This window comes from Epinephelus fuscoguttatus, linkage group LG17 (assembly GCF_011397635.1).
Source record: "Epinephelus fuscoguttatus linkage group LG17, E.fuscoguttatus.final_Chr_v1".
NCBI lineage: Eukaryota > Metazoa > Chordata > Actinopteri > Perciformes > Serranidae > Epinephelus > Epinephelus fuscoguttatus.
Window position 1 is genome coordinate 5,434,906 of NC_064768.1, and position 14,610 is coordinate 5,449,515.

Below are 14,610 nucleotides of genomic sequence, written 5' to 3' on the forward strand. Positions count from 1 at the left end.
GCGTACTGAGGCCTTATTTACACTGCAAGCGATGCTTTGCATAGCAATGGCAAACAGTCGCTGTTTACCAGCATTTTCATTTTGGCGAGCATGTTGACAGGTTAGAGCATTCACACCACATCCGTTCTACGTGCTGCTCGAGTCACGCTGCTTTGGCAAGCAAGCTTGAAAATAGAAGAGATGCCAATTTTTTGCGTGAGTCGCTGTATTCAACAAAAAACTTGTGTTTGCATGTGTTGTGACCTCTCTCGACCACCATAGACACCGAGACTAATGGGCTTATTGTGCTAAGGCTAGTAATACAAAGCAGACAAAGACTACTTACTCATTTGTAGTGCTAAATATTAATTCTCCAAGCGTTAGAATAATCACTGGCACCAGGCACTGGTGGACCATTTCTGTTGCAGAGTTCAAAGGCTTAACTAAAGGACATGAATACTGAAGTGTGTGTCATACTGAGTGTGTGTGTGTGTGTGTGTGTGTGTGTGTGTGTGTGTGTGTGTGTGTGTGTGTGTGTGTGTGTAGTGGTGGCGACTCCAGCTCCTTCAACACAGCTGATCAGCTTCACACCTGTAACTGGATCCGCAGTCACCTGGAGGAGCATTCAGACACCTGCCTGCCTAAACAGGATGTCTACGAGACATACAAGTCAGAGACACACACATTCAGATCATCATCAGATCAGAGTTTTTTGGTTGGGTCATGTAATCTCTGACTGTCTTCCTGTCTATGTCAGGAGATATTGTGAGAACCTGCAGCATCGCCCTCTGAGCGCCGCCAACTTTGGGAAAATCATCAGAGACATTTTCCCCAACATCAAGGCCCGACGGCTCGGCGGCAGAGGACAGTCCAAATATCCTTTTACCTGCTGGACGGACGCACAAGATATACCATGACCCCTTAAAACAAAGAAGTAAATAAAAGTAAAATAAGGGTTTCTATCCATCCATTTTTGTAACTGCTTATCCTCTTGAGGGTGGGGTGGGGGTGGGGGGCTGGAGCCTATCCCAGCTAACATTGGGCAAGAGGCAGGTACACCCTGGAAAGGGCGCCAGAGTATCACAGGGCTAACACAAAGACACAGACAACCATTCACACCTCTTGACAATTTAGAGCCACCAATTAGCCTATCCCCAATCTGCATGTCTTTGGACTGTGGTAGGAAGCTGGAGTACCCGGAGAGAACCCACGCTGACACGGGGAGAACATGCAAACTCTGCACAGAAGGTCTCCCTCCTGGGATCGATCCAGGAACCCTCTTGCTGTGTGGCGACAGTGCTAACCACCACACCATTGTGCTGCCAATGAGTTTTCATACAACTAAAATAAGAATAGAAGTACAAATACACAGAGATTATGCAATAGGGACATGATGGAGTCCCTCCTTCATGCCAGCTTTGCTTTTTTATACAGAACCAAATAATAGCGGTGTCATGTTGCCCTAGTGTGTCGCTGGTGTTCTCAAAGCAAAACAGGCATGACAAGCATACCGTGTAACACACAGAGTTGGGTAAGGGTTACTTTAAAAGTAATCAAAGTACTTTACTGCGTTACTTTTTAAAAAAGTAACCACTTACTTTACTGCGTTACTCCCTGAGTGAAGTAACTCAGTTACTTTAAAAGTACTTTCAATGTTACTCCCTGAGAAAAATAACTCAAGCACTTTTAAAGTACTTTTGAGTATTCTACATTTCCTATTGGGCAATGGACCACAGGGCGCTAAGCCTACATTTTTGTCTCCAAAATTAAAGTTATGGACCACTTGCCCTTCACTGAGATCCAGTTCTCCCATCACAGCCGTCACTTTGACCAGTAGAAACACAGAACGATCTGCTGCCATAGACAACTGTATGACAACAACACCCCAGCATTTTTAATATTTCCTCTAGGGATGTTACCACACAGAGTAAAAAGGGGAAATGATGGTGTGAAACAGCAGAGGCACTTTGTCAACCCGCTGAGTTAATGTTACTGTCATTAGTATCCATCTAGCAAACAATGGTACATCCTCATGCCAGACATAAAGTAATAACATTAACAAATAGCGGCGGGGCTTTTACTCACCACAACTGCAGAGGCTCCCAGCTTCATTTGAAACAAACTACATTATAGACGGTCCGTTATTTATTAATCCCTCTGTATCTTTGTGTTCTTACTTTTTATCGGCTTGCGTTGTCTTCATAAAGTTAACGCGTTGCATCGTCATTTCAAACTCAACACTTCCTGATTTTCCTTCAAATTAAAAGCCCCTTATAACCTTGGCTGAGAGAATCCCTCAATTTTCTAAATAGGCTTTTATTGTGAAATATATGTAAGAACTTGGTTGTGGCGGATACAGTAGCTTGAATGTTTACGTATGGTGCTTCAAATGTAGCTCCTGCCATCTGCTGACGCTTTTAGGTGACTACAACAACATTTCAGCTGGCACATGAACAGACACAGTGACTGAAATAATAGTCAAAATAATAAAAACAGGACAAGAATAACCCAATGACATCACACACGCTGTCAAAGATGACCGGGGATAATTGGTGAGTACTATCGTGTAGTGTGTCATGTCTGTCGGCCAAGTCACGGGACGATTTTATGACTCCACAATTGTGTAATGTGACATAGTGACTGTCAGAACGGGCAGAAAAGTCGTGTAGTCTGTACCAGGCATAATGCAAGTCCTGAGTCTGACCTGTCTGTCAGCGAGTCCTCCTCCACCTGTTTTTAGACTCCACCATAGACAATTGCAGTATTTCTTCTACCACGTAGCGAGCCACAAGCTTTGTGGCTTCTTTCAGACTGATAGGTTTAACATTATCTCCGTTATTAGAACCAAAAGACAGTCGTTGCTGTTTCGGAACTGTAGGACCCGTGTTCTACAAGTAATGGAAATAACTGATGGCTTGTAGAAAATGTACTTAGGTATTTGATTACTCAAACAGCAAACTAACATGTTAGGTTACTCATTACTGCAAAAAGTAATCAAAGTACTCTCTGGTAACACAACAGTGTCAGCTTCTAGTTTTAGTTTAGTTTAGTTTAGTAATCTTTATTTTGAACACGCAAAGAAATGAATGAATAAATAAATAGCAGAAGAAAACAAAACAAAAACTATTTGTAACAAGAACAAGTGTAAAGCCACTGAATTAGAAAAATAATCTATAAATAAATAAATAATAATAATACAAAAGCAAACAATTTACAATACAAACAAAAAAAAACAAAAAAATCAATGTATGTATATATGTATGTATGTATGTATGTATATATATGTATATATAACTACCATAAGTATTGGCAGAACTTTATAAGCAATAACACCAGTATAACATGTCGATAACATTTATACATTTATTTACCATCCCTCTTATATGGCAGCTGATCTCATCCTTTGCTCAGAGGGTAAGGAGCTCCTGTACCTTACTGTCTTTTCAGTTTGCGGACATTTTCGGCCCATGTTCTTTTTCTTTAAATTAGCTGCTAACTGCTATTAATGTTTTTTTAAGTCTCCCTCAGTGGGTCACATGCATAACATGTTGTCAAACGTCTCAACCTTGCAGTCCTGCCAACTTTTACACAGATGCTGATTCATTGCTGTCACCTCCACTGCAAGCACAAAGGTAAAGTTTGCAGGATTTTCGGTTACTGTTTGTAAACATGTTTGCCAGCGAGTAAAAGCTAACTCCAGATTCACTCTTGTTTGGTTTTTGCCCGGCTATTTTTGCTTCTTTTTTACGTGCTGTGCAGGCCTGGAATTTCATCATTTTAGGGGCAAGGCCACTAGGCCTTTCCTGTTGTCAATTTTTTGAGGGCACAAAGGCCAAAAGCCAGGGCAGCAAGGCCATAAAATAAAGCAATGATTTATCAAGTCCACGTCCATAATGAATTTAATTTAAGGACTAAGGATGTATAACTAGCTGTGAAATGAATAAATAAACCAACTCAAGAAATAATAATGAGTATAATAAGTAGTAATGTTATTTATTTAATAGCATTAATAAACCCAATGTGTTTTAAATATAGAACAACCAGGTTTATGTATTTATAAGCAAACAATCTTAAATATTAGGCCTAAATATTTTTTGAGTGTACATGATAAACTGATTCACTGAACAAGACTGGCTTACAATTATTTTTGATGTGTTGTTAGATAGCTAACAAACAAACAAACTACAGCAGGGCTATTCAATTACTATTTCAACTGGGCCGCATTTCAAAACCAGATCATGTCGATGGGCCACATTTTTAGCAGCAAGCAAGCGATCCACCTTTTTTTTCATACATATACATATATATATATTTATATACAGGCATGGTCCTCCTCAGCATGATGCAGAAACAGACTAAAAAGAGCTATCAATGCACAGAAGCGTAATAAGTGACATTAACAGTATCTAATAACACACACTATCTCTCTACCAGCATCTCCCTCTCTCCTCTCCTCCACACACACACATGCACACACCCCACCTCCTGACGTTTTCCTTATAGGTCAGATACACAGGATATAGTTTTATACAGTCCATGGCAGTAACAGTCATGTTTACAACAACAAAGTCACAATATAAACTCAATAATACCTCACTGGAATATAAATATTCCTCCTGACATCACAATACTGAGTGAAGAAAGTCACGTTATCTCAGCATGAAGACAAACATCAGTATCAGTCATTCATCCTGCTCTCTGTCCCTGTTCTACTGAGGACACTCACTGTCTGCAGGTCGGCTGCCTCGGGTACATGTTCAGATAAAGTGTTAGCCTACATACAGACAGTTTTCATTTTAGTTTGTCTTTAACACTTTGCTGTTAGCCCCGCAAGCACGAATGAGAGACTGTGGACAGAGTAGACTGAAATAGGGTCCTATGTCTTTCTACATGCTGATCACATGTATTGATAAAGTATTGGCTTGGCTGACAGAGGTTTTATCGCACTTACCCACAGTAACAAGCGCAGCTGTCGTTAACTAGAGCAATCTTGAAGTTATATTCCCTTCATCTGAAACTGAAACTTTAAAAAGTAACGCCAGTAATGGCAGAGCTTACTGTTATTACGGTGTTGATTAAATTTACCTTGGGTTGTTTAATACCAGATCTCGGTACCGATCCCTGCCCGGGCGTTTGATGAAGTCTCCTGGTTGGCCGGTGAGAGACTGGTGTCAAACTATCATTATAGCCTGTCCGAGCAGTTCATGCCAGGCTTGAATCAAACCCCCCACTGGTGATGTATGCATCGTCTCATTCGATGTTGCTCAATAAGTATCCAGAATGTCATTGCATTTTTTTTCTCAAAAGGGATGTCAAAGCCGTGTTGACAGGAAAGAGACAGAGGAGAGATCCACAAAATCACCCGGGGCAGTGCGGGCGGGGCATCAAGTAATAAAAGAGTAATATATAATATGATTAAAGGTCCAGTGTGTGGATTTTAGGGGGCTATAATGGCAGAAATGGAATATAGTGTTTTTTCTTAATTGTAAAATCACCTGAAAATAACAATCTTTATGTTTTGTTTAGCTTAGAATGAGCCAACATACAGAGTGGGTCCTCTTCCATGGAGTCCGCCAAGGGGGTTTCTTCAGTAGCCCAGAACAGACAAACCAAAGACTGGCTCTAGAAAGGGCCATTCATGTTTTTGTGTTGGCCAACGTAGCTCTCCCACACGCTTGGAGAGTTTCAGTTCCGCACCCTCACTGCCACCAAATCCTACTCACTGGACCTTTAAGTGATGATACTGAGTGTTTGTGTGTATTAATATAGAATCATATGAGACTCGTGGTGGTGATGTGGTTTATGAGTCTGTCCAGGTTGCTGGTTGAATTCCCTGACCTGTCCAGCTAATACATACTGTTACAGCGGTATCAGGAGAAAGACAGTTCTCAACATGCCTCTGCTGCCCAACCTGGACCTGAAGAATGACCCGGTACACACACACACTTTCTCTGATACTTTTTTAACACGCACCTCAAAAGTTTATAATCAGCTGTTATATTGATGTTCTTCTTTTTTCCTTCAATTTTAACTATTTGAACAAGAGAAGAAGAATGAAATGAGTGGATGTCCCACAGTTTCTCTTGACTGGAGAATGCTGTGTAAACTTGGATGTTTAATTTGTTTTCATTGTCCACCGATCATTATTAAACCACAGTGGAGTGACTAGGCTCTATGTATTGAGGTAGTTCTTTGCAGTGTCTCGTCTCGAATCAGAGGTTCGGCTGAAGAGATTTAAACTGGACTACAGATTGGCCGTAATGGCTGAACAGACAAAGAAAAGAGCTTCACCTGTAGAAACTGTTCCTCACACATATGTAACAACACAGTTAACATTTCCTTCTCTTCGTTTCCAGGCAGAGCTGACTGAGCTGGTCCAGACGTACAAGCAGGAAGTGACAGAGGCGGCATGTGAGCTGATCTGTGATTGGGCGCAGAAGATCTTAAAGCGTTCATTCGACACAGTGGTGGAGATCGCTCGTTACCTGATCCAGGAGCACATTGTCAACCCTCGCTGCAGCCAGGCCGAGCTGGTGACCTCCGCAGCGCTGGCAGGTGAGTCTGTATGTGTGGGTGTGGGGGGGTGTGTGTGTGTGTGTGTGTGTGTGTGTGTGTTTGTACTTGTACATGCCACATAATGAGGGCCAAAATATGTATTTTGAGTGGGGAAATTTTTTGGAAAATTGAGGACATTTTAGCCCACCCTCACCTCTTTAAAGACCTGTTTGAGGATTAAAACTTGGTTTTAGGGTTTCAGGTAACAATTTGTAGGTGAGGGGATTACGGAATAAATGATGTCAATGAGGGTCCTCACAAAGATAGAAGTGAAAGAATGTGTGTGTGTGTGTGTGTGTGTGTGTGTGTGTGTGTGTGTGTGTGTGTGTGTTTTCAGCCCCTTTTCCACTGCTTCTTCATGGCAGGAATGTCTCACCATTATTCCGCCTTGTCATTCTATGTAAAGGTGTGATTGCGAAATGGGGCAACAGAGTCGTCCTAACTTCAAGCTGGCAGCAGAGGTAGTTACAGCAGCAAATCAATGTCTCTGTAAAAAGGACACCTAGCAGGATGCAACCATGGACAGTGTGACGTTTTGGTGATGTGTTATGTGTGCGACCCATCATAGGAGATTAGCAGCAGTTAGCAGCTAACTCAAAGAAGAAGAACAGCGACCATAGTATCCACAAATAGTGAAAACAATGAGGTCCAGGAGTTCCGTACCTTTAGAGCAGAGGACAATATCAGCTGCTATATAACAGGGACGGTAAATGATTGTTAGTGACATGTTCATGTCATTGTTTTTGTTTATAAAGTGCCATTGGTGCGTATATAGCCCCGTTTCCACCGAGCAGTATCGTACGGTTCAGTTCGGTATGCTTTTTTTCTGTTTCCACTGTGAAAAGTTGTGGATGGTACCCATGGAACCATTCCGTATCGTACCGATTTTTGGTCCCCCCCCTCTGTTGGGGTACCTAGCACACAGATCTGGTACTTAAAGGTGGAGCTGTGAACACTGCAGTCTGTTGATTGGTTAATAGTGGACAGTCACTCTGCTCAGGGCTGAGTTGTGGCTAGTTTTGAGGCTTGTATGTAACCACTGTTCATACTGTGGAGAGTCTTATACATCAGTAGACTGTAATTATAAGCCTTTGGATGGTCATTTACACACTGTCCATAACACTAACTATGTCAGGTAACAAACTGCGTTGGGTTCAGACTTAAAAATCAGAAAGTCTGTCGGGGTGGGGCCAGGCTTGGTCATAATTGTCTCGGACTCGGGTCAGGTTCGGTCTGGAAAATGTGGCTGGCCCACTTGACATGCTGCTGTGTTGTGCTATGGCCTATTCAAGTGGTAGAATTTGTTATTTACGTGACAGATCCTGAATGCAACACAGGCTCCGCTCCAACTGAGTGTGTGTACAGTGCCGTGCTGTGCTGCTGTGTGAGCAGCGTGTATGACTGTGGGTAACAGTAGCCTTTTGATGGTCATTTACACACTGTCCATAACAATAACTATGTCAGATAACAAACTGCGTTGGGTTTGGGACAGGTTTGGACTTAAAAATCAGAAAGTCTTTCCTGTCGTGTTCGGGCCGGGCTCAGTCATAATTGTCTCGTACTCGGATCAGGTTTGGTCAGAAAAATGCGGCCGGCATTAGCTCCCCCAATAGTGTTGTCACGGTACCAAAATTGGGACCACAGTACGATACCAGTGAAAGTATCACGGTTCTGAGCAGTATCACGATACCACAGCAAAAATGAGGCAGATGTGCCTTTTGTCATTTATAAAAAGATAAATCGCTTTTCTGTAATACATCACTGATATTTCAATGGAATAAATTACTTATTGATTTATTCATACTTCAAAAACAGCATCAATAAGTGATTAACATAGGGGGGATCAAAATAAAATAACTAAATAAAATAAAAATCAACCAGCCACCCTCCTCCTCTGATAAGTTAAGAACAGTCCCTTAAGTGCGGTGAGTTTTGTGGACCGTTACCTGCCACAAAGAGAGAAATGTGAACAGCAGGGTTGGGTCAGTATGAGGGGAAAAAAAATGGTCAGGTTTTTGTGAAAAGCCACATCAAGTCGGTAATACCCAATTTTCGCAACTTTGAGGCGCAATTGACTCATTTAAAATAAAAAACGACCATAGGACAACAGAGTGACGGTAACACGTTTTTTTTTTTAATCCTTACAAATAAATTTGCAGGTTTAGCTTACTCAGTCAGTGCAAACAAGGGTTGCCTCCTTCGTCTGGCTCAAAGCCAAAGTGTTGCCATATTGGTGCATTCTTTGATTTCTTAGAGACTAAATTGTCCGATTCCCCTTCACTGTTAAACAAACTCCAGGCTACAGTAGAGGCCTTGGCGCATGCGCACTCGCACCCCCTAGCTCAGTCCCCGCCCCACCCCCACCCCCCTTTCTCTCCTGCTGGCTGTGCGCTTGGCGAAGAGGCAGACACAGGCTGTAAAATGACATTTGCGGTCCGGTCGGTCTCACACAAAAAAAAACCCGGTCCAAGACAGAGTACCGAACCGAATTCAACCGAACTCATTTCTCCTCTGACAAGCCACATACCTGTGTGCCGCCACGGCTCGGCTGTTCAGGTTCTTTTGGGCAGTCATGACATCAACAAAGAGGAAATTATTGGACCTGGAGCTGGGCTTCTCGGTCGCCAGTAAGCCGTTATCTTGTGGTGGCTATAGTGCTCCACCGTATTGGCCCCTGTTCAACCCACAACCAGCAGGATTCGCCTTTCGTTTCTGCTGCTGGTTGAAATCTGTACTCGCACAGCGTGCTCCTGAATGATTTCTTTTGCTCGCACAAAGCTATTTTTAGTTGCAAATGCAAGTAAAATACTCGCACCATAGAGCTCTGTAGTGGAAAAGAAATCACTGTATCATATAACCAAATCTAGCCTACAAGTAAAAAGAAATAAATAATAACTTTCACTGCTTAAAGATTCTCAATAGCTCAGCTAATACCTGAAATGTCACTGGAAAACAAACCACTGCAGCAGCATATTGAGTGCCAGGTGGCCAGCGCGCGCTGTTATTGGACGGCGCATGGACACCCACCCTCTTGCGATTGGACGTTGAACCAGAGATACTGGATAAAGGAGATACCCCGCCGTAGGCTTATCCAATGTTAAGAAAACAGTTACTCTTCCTGTCTCCTAAGTGGGCGTGGTTAGCTCTCCCTCCAATCAGAGCCTCCCCCCCTCCCCACCACCACAACCACCGTGTTGAACAGAGGATCTGTGGATGTCTGTGTATGCGGATCGAGAAGCAGGTGTAATGAAAATACATTCTTCCTATTATTGCAGCCTGTTGCTGCACAAAGCTTGGGCATTTTTTTATTTATTACTAGCAGTAAGTAACTGTTTATAAGCTAACTGTTATTTTACTGCCTGTTCATCAAGATCACGAGATCTCGCGAGAACTTGTTTTCTGAGACTCAAGCAAAGTTAACTTTCTCTTGATCTGTGCGGATGAAAAATGCAGCTTTAGTGTCAGAATGTTGGTAAGATGTGTGGCTTGTGGAAAATGAATCCAATATTTACTTTAGTGATTTTAGGGCGAAAGAATTGACCATAAATTGTGATCACGTTCATTTTCCTCATTGACGACAATACATTCAGAGCTGCCGCAAGTCTCCTACGGGGGCGTGGTGCTGACGTCACTGGATCAAGAAGTGAGCTGAGTGGGGTATCTCGCTTTATCCAGTATCTCTGTTTGAACTTATCCCACAGTAGTGGTACCATGAGGTACCGTGGTACTACGGTACTCCAACATTATGGTATCATATGTACCGTGGTGTTTTAGTACCGCGGTCTATCGTTGGTACCAGCCATGCAACACTACCCCCTAGGGATGGGTACCGAACCCCGGTATTGAACGAGCCCTGGGGCTACATTCTTCAAGACCGTAGTATTGATAAGCTCTGACGTTAACCGTTCTGCTATTGGTACTGGAGCAGTCGCGTTTTTTTTTTGTTTTTTTTTAACAAGTTAAACCTTATCTTGCACATTTATCTCACCAACTCGTCAATTATCTGTCATTGTATCATGATTTTCGCTATTCTCCCTGAAGACAAGAGATCTGTCTCGCTCACCCTGGCTGCCTGCTGTGTGTGAGTGGAGAGCAGGGGGCGGGGCTGTTGTTCCAGTGACACACGCACTCTCACACACACACACACACGCACACACACACACACACACACACACACAAGACAGCGCATACACCAACTCAAGATCGTATCCTACTTTTAGATTGATAACGATGGCAGAGAGAGCCAAACGGTCAAAAGTGTGGCTTTACATTACCAGAGTTGATGCAGACACAGCGCGTTGTCACAAGTGTGACAAATGTTTTGCTTGTAAGGGCGGCAACACTAGTAATTTGTCAAAACACCTTGCGAAAGTGCATCATATTCAGACATAAAGTTGTACAGGGTTTGACTGCCCTAGCACAGCTAGTTCATCTACGTCCAGTCCAGGTTTGTAACATTATGCTAGCAGCCAACACGTGGAGTTAATAACAATTAGCTATTTTGCGACCATATTTGCTTAATAGGGTTTCAAATTTGGGATTTTATTTGTGTATTTTTCAGATACTTCTAAATGCATGAATATAACCACAATTATAGCCTGGGCTGGGTGCGTGGGATCGCCCCACCCCCCATATACCTAATACCTAACATACCTAGAATACCTAATATTTTTACTTGTAGGCTAGATTTCTTTATATATGCTACAGTGATTTGTTTTCGAGAGAGCTGTACGGTGGGAGCATTTTACTGCATTTGCGACTACAAATAGTGTTGTGCAAGTAAAAGAAATCATTCAGGAGCACGCTGTGCAAGTACAGATTTCAACCAGCAGCAGGCAAATCCTGTTGGTTGTGGGTTGAACGGGGGTCACAGACACAGACAGGAATACATATTCCTGTCAAATACGGCAGCCATAGTGCTCCGCGGTGCAAGTACGGCTTACCAGCGACGGAGAAGCCTGGCTCCAGGTCCAATATTTTCCTCTTTGTTGATGTCATGACTGTCCAAAAGTACCTGGACAGCCGAGCCGTGGCGGCACACTGGTATGTGACATGTCAGAGGAGAAACGAGCCGTTTACGTTTCTCTCTTTGTGGCAGGTAACGGCACACAAACCTCACCGCACTTAAGGGACTGTTCTTAACTTGTCAGGGGATGAGGGTGGCTGGTTGATTTTTGGATGATTTTTATTTTATTTATTTATTTATTTTATTTCGATCCCCCCTATGTTAATCACTTATTGATGCTGTTTTTGAAATATGAATAAGTCAGTAAGTAATTTATTCCATTGAAATATCAGTGATGTATTATAGAAAAGTGATTTATCTTTTTATAAATAACAAAGGCACATCTGCCTAATTTTTGCTGTGGTATTGTGATACTACTCAGAACCGTGATACTTTCACTGGTATCGTATTGTGGGTCCCAATTTTTGTACTGTGACAACACTATTATTTTATGTATTTTACATTTCAAGTTGTAAAAAGTAAAATGTTTTGTTAAAAAACTATTTTGTTGCATAATGAGAATTGAGAAAATAAAGCAATTTATGTTCTTGATTTGTTTTTTTCTTCTTAAAAAGTATCGATAAGAGTACCATTAAAATACTGGATCGATAAGCAGTACCGATAAGAGTAGTAGTTTTGTTATAATCCTAACGATACCCATCCCTACTACCCCCTAATATAATGGTAGGGGAAACACTGAGTCTGTAGGACTAACTAGCTTAATGCTACTTCCACTATCTCTTGTCTATTGCATGACGTGCTGACGTATTGCGGTAAGCGAGTTGTGTCATTTCCGCTGTTTCTGTGACAGCATCTCTGTACTGCTCTGGTGAATTCCACTTGCCTGCTTTCTCACCTCAGTTGCTTTAACGCTGCTTTTACGTCTACTTCAAGTCATAACCCACACTGGTTCTGTTTAAGCACCTATAGCTCTCCTCCTTTCTACGACTTTCTCGCTAATCTCTTAGCTGTTGTTTGCACGCTCTTAGCCTTGTTAGCTACATTAGCTTAGCCATGGCCTTTCCTTCTCCTGCTCTTTCTTGCCCGGTGTGTCAAATGTTCAGTTATGCCTCTGCCTCCTTTAGCGACAGTGGTAATTGTAACAAGTGTAGCTTATTTGCTGCGTTGGAGGCGAGGCTTAGTGAATTAGAAGCGCGGCTCCGCACCATGGAAAACCATTCAGCAGCTGCGGTAGTTAGCCAGTCCCCTGTAGCCGGTGCGGAGCCACATAGCATAGCCTTAGCCTCTGCTAACTGTCCTCCGGTAACTCCCGTTCAGCCGGGAGGTTGGGTCACGGTCCGCCAGAAGCACAGCTCCAAGCCGAAGCCCACGGCTCACCACCAGCCTGTTCATGTTTCCAACCGCTTTTCCCCACTCAGCGACACACCCGCTGAGGATAAAACTCTGGTTATTGGCAGCTCTATTCTGAGAAACGTGAAGTTAGCAACACCAGCGGCTATAGTCAAATGTATCCCCGGGGCCAGAGCGGGCGACATTGAATCAAATTTAAAGCTGCTGGCTAAAGCTAAACGTAGATTCAGTAAGATTGTTATTCACGTCGGCGGCAATGACACCCGGTTACGCCAATCGGAGGTCACTAAAATTAATATTGCTTCGGTGTGTGAATACGCAAAAACGATGTCGGACTCTGTAGTTTTCTCTGGACCCCTCCCAAATCTGACCAGTGATGACATGTTACCCAGCCATAGTTTTAATAGTTTTATACAAACGGTGTCTGTCCCCCGACCGCCTAAATTAAATCTAAAATTAAACAAAGAGGAGTTGTGCGTAACAACCTCATAAAAATTAAAACTTCTTCTGTGACAGAAAGACAAAACAGGAGAATTAAATGCGGACTGTTGAATATCAGGTCTCTATCGTCTAAAGCAGTGTTAGTAAACGAATTAATATCAGATAATCATATTGATTTACTCAGTCTCACTGAAACCTGGCTGTGTCAAGATGAATATGTCAGTCTAAATGAGTTCACATAATAATACCCACATTCCTCGAGGCAGCGGCCGAGGAGGGGGAGTTACAGCCATTTTTAACTGTAGCCTGTTAATCAGTCCTAAACCTAAACTAGATTATAATTCATTTGAAAGCCTCGTTCTTAGTCTTTTACATCCGACCTGGAAAACCTCGCAGCCACTTTTATTTGTTATAGTGTACCGTGCTCCTGGCCCGTATTCTGAATTTTTATCTGAATTCTCAGAGTTTTTATCCAGTTTAGTTCTTAAATCAGATAAAGTTATTATTGTAGACGATTTTAACATTCATGTCGACGTTGATAATGACTCCCTGGCTACCGCGTTTATCTCATTATTAGACTCCATTGGCTTCAGTCAGGGTGTACATGAACCTACTCACTGTTTTAACCATACCCTCGATCTAGTTCTGACGTATGGAATTGAAATTGATAACCTAAAAGTCTTTCCACAGAATCCCTCGCTATCGGATCATTATCTGATTACTTTTGATTTCTTTTTACTCGATTACACGCCACTCAGCAACAGTTACTATACTAGATGTTTATCAGATAGTGCTGTCGCAAACTTAAGGAAAAGATTACTTCGTCGTTAAATTCAATACCAATACCTTCAGTAAAAGAGGTTTCCCGTGCCGACTTTAACCTCTCCCGAATTGATCATTTTGTTGATAGCACCGTAGGCTCGCTACGAACAACGCTCGACTCTGTAGCTTCTCTTAAAAAGAAGTTAAAAAAGCAAAGAAAGTTCGCTCCTTGGTATAACTGTCAAACCCGTAAGTTAAAACAAATATCGCGAAAATTTGAAAGGAATTGGCGATTAACCAAACTGGAAGAATCTCGTTTAATCTGGACAGACAGTCTCAAAACTTATAAGAGGGGCCTCCGCAATGCCAGAGCAAACTATTACTCAGCTCTAATAGAATACAATAAGAACAACCCCAGGTTTCTTTTCAGCACTGTAGCCAGGCTGACTGAGAGTCAAAGCTCTATTGAGCCTTGTATTCCCTTAGCCCTTAGCAGTAATGATTTTATGAGCTTTTTTAATGACAAAATTCTAACTATTAGAGGCAAAATTCATGAC

At 42.3% G+C, this 14,610-nt stretch overlaps 1 protein-coding gene across 2 annotated transcripts in view; it reads left to right on the forward strand.

Moving 5' to 3' along the window:
- The window catches only part of rfx5 (regulatory factor X, 5), a 42,763-nt gene that overhangs the window by 17,326 nt on the left and 10,827 nt on the right, over positions 1–14,610 (forward strand). For both annotated transcript variants that reach the window (XM_049601567.1, XM_049601566.1), the window contains exons 5-8: positions 526–648; positions 737–853; positions 5,833–5,911; positions 6,336–6,534. In XM_049601567.1, coding sequence (XP_049457524.1) covers positions 526–648; positions 737–853; positions 5,833–5,911; positions 6,336–6,534 — 518 coding nt within the window. The remainder of the gene's footprint in view (positions 1–525; positions 649–736; positions 854–5,832; positions 5,912–6,335; positions 6,535–14,610) is intronic.